Raw genomic sequence first — 2,933 nt, forward strand, 5'->3', positions numbered from 1 at the left:
TAACTTTCGTTTAGACTCCGTCGGCTAATTTTGATTTATTTTTAGTAGGTCGGGACACGAAAACTCCGTTATAAATTCATAACTTCTTCATCTGACGTTCGTTTTTGCCTGTCTTTTTATCGTTTTACTACTATTAACGAGATCTTTGATACTCGTTTAGATTGTTTCGGATAAAAACCGGTCGATCTCAAATCGAGTATTCGGGCTGCATACTCCTAAGTCGAAACTTCGGAAAATCATAACTTCCTCATACGAAGTCAGATTTGGGCGTTCTTTTTATGGACGCTCTCGGTTTAACGAACTCTACGACTTTTTTTTATATCACTATGGCTAAATATCTCTCTAACGTAAATTTCACTTTTTACGTCATTCAGCGTTGTCGGTTCTGTCACGAAACTTCGACGGGTCATAACTTCTTCGTTATAACTCGGATTTCGGCATTCTTTATATCTCTCAAATCCTTGTTTCAACCACTACATCTTCCTGCAAAGTTATCAGACTTATCTCACACTTTAGTTTTTGACGCTTATTTTATTCTTAATTCATTAAATTATAATAATTAAGAAAATAAACACATAATTTACATAATTCACATAATACTCAAATATTTCATCATTAATACTTCAAAAAGAGTTACAAGGGTTAACCTAGACTATTACATTAACGATAATGCCTAGCATGGAAATGGGGGCATTATACATGGGAACCCTCAATTGTTCCAGATCCGAAGTGTAACTCCATGATACACACCCAATCCCGAATATGGCCTTACAAAGCTTAGGAAAGGGGTAGAAATGAGACCTAACTAGAGATCTAAGAGTTAAATGGTCAATGTTTCAGCTTTATACTTCAAATAAGCTGGAAGTGTGCCCAAATCTCTGGATCTACTTACTTCCTCTTGATCTCTCAAGCTTCCTTCTCTTCCTCAAACTTCAAACACACAAAAATGGCACCACAGAGCTCAAGAACACTCAATAAATGGTTAGGGTTCGAGTTAGGGTCTTTTGGAAGTGAGAGGGACGATGGAGGCTGGTTTGGGACGAGATAAGTTGTTTAAATAGGGTGCAAACCCTAAATATTTGGGTTTCATCCAAACAACTTCTACTCGTCAATTTGGTCCCCCGACTCATCGAGTAGGTCACAAAACCTCCTGGTCAAAATTGAGTCTACTCGACGAGTTGGGCCTCCAACTCGCTGAGTCCCAGGGCAAAACGTGAAACTACTTGAATTTAAATATGTACCAGGAATTGGGTGTTACAAATCTCCCCCACTTATTTTAGACTTCGTCATCGAAGCCTGCTGTTGAATCTGGAAAAAGTTCGGGGTAGTGCTCCCTCATCTCGTCTTCCGGCTCCCAATTCCATTTCAAGCCCATGCGGTGCAGCCACTGCACCTTCACCAGCTCTACTTCCTTGTTCTTTAGTGCCTTTGTTCTCCTATCTAGAATGGCTATCGGTCGCTCGATGTAGTTCAGGCTGTCATCCACCTGAATATCCTCAAGAGGCACCAATGTAGAGTCGTCTACCAGGAGCTTCCGTAGCTGGGAGACGTGGAAAGTACTGTGAATCTGGCTAAGCTCGGCTGGTAGATCCATCCTATACGCCATCATGCCCACCCGGGCTGCAACTCTGAAAGGGCCAATGTACATGGGGCCCAACTTGCCCCGCTTTCTGAATCGTTTGACACCTTTCCAAGGTGACACCTTCAGGAGGACCATATCTCCGACCTAGAGCTCCATGTCTGAACGACGCTTGTTGGCATAACTTTTCTGCCGAATCTGAGCAGTCTGAAGCCTTCTCCAAACATGTTGGATCCTCCCCATGACCCACCGTCCAACCTCGCCCCAGCATACAACATCTCGAAGGGAGGACGATCGATACTCGTGTGGTAGCTGTTGTTGTAGGAGAACTCAGCCAAAGGGAGATAGGTATCCCAACTAACACTAAAGTCTAATACGCAGGCCCGCAACATATCCTCCAAGGTCTGGATGCTCCGCTTGCTCTGACCATCCGTCTGCAGGTGGAAGGCAGTACTAAAATGCAGACGAGTAACCAACTCATCGTGGAATTTCTTCTAGAATCTGGAAGTAAATCACACGTCTCTGTCAGAAATCATGAAGACTGGCACTCCGTGACGGGCTACAACCTCTTGTATGTAGATGTCGGCCAGCTTCTCGGTCGATATGTTCTCCTGGATCGGTATGAAATGGGCACTCTATTGGGTTTTGAGCATTCTAACACTACTAAGTGTACATGCAACCCTAAATACCTTGGATCTATGTTTTCTCTATTATACATGCAAATATGAACTTTCCAAGGTATTCATCCTAACTAGCATAATAACATTGATTCATATGAATATATCATGTAAGAATTACATACCTCTTTGATGTAGAATGTCTTCATGAAGCTTGAGTGCCTAGTGCCCCATGTGTGACACCTCAAATGGTTCACACAACACCAAATACATTTGGAATAGATTAGAGAGAAATCCACACTTCATAAAATCGGCTAGCCCTTTCACATATACTCTAGTGCCGATTTTGTCACCAATAAGATCTTTATATAGTGTCATAATTAGGGTAAACCCTAATTGTCATGGCTTTCCATTTCCTTGGATCCATTGGTTCAAATACACCATGGAGCATCCATGGAGCATCCATGGAGCATCCATGGAGCATCCTATGGGTTTTAGCCCAACTTGATAATCCATGGAGCATTAGCCCACTATACAAGTATGGATGATTTACACAATCAACCCATATATTTAATTAGTCTTCTTTTGATCACTTAATTAATCCTAGATTAATTCTTGATCAATACTAATTAAATTATCTTATTAATATATTAGAACTTATAATATATTAACAAACCTTAAGTGTTATTTCTCTCATTATAGTCTATCCAAATGCATGATGCCATGCAACCCAAATG

At 41.2% G+C, this 2,933-nt stretch overlaps 1 protein-coding gene across 1 annotated transcript; it reads right to left on the reverse strand.

Moving 5' to 3' along the window:
• Positions 1 to 1,276: 1,276 nt before the first annotated feature.
• LOC145095805 (uncharacterized) lies at positions 1,277 to 1,606 on the reverse strand. The gene has a single exon (XM_079033627.1). The coding sequence runs from the start codon at positions 1,604 to 1,606 to the stop codon at positions 1,277 to 1,279; it is 330 nt and encodes a 109-aa protein (XP_078889753.1).
• Between the last annotated feature and the right edge of the window lie 1,327 nt (positions 1,607 to 2,933).

Source organism: Lactuca serriola, chromosome 3 (assembly GCF_051521515.1).
Source record: "Lactuca serriola cultivar US96UC23 chromosome 3, Lser_US96UC23_V15, whole genome shotgun sequence".
In the NCBI taxonomy this organism is placed as follows: Eukaryota; Viridiplantae; Streptophyta; class Magnoliopsida; order Asterales; family Asteraceae; genus Lactuca; species Lactuca serriola.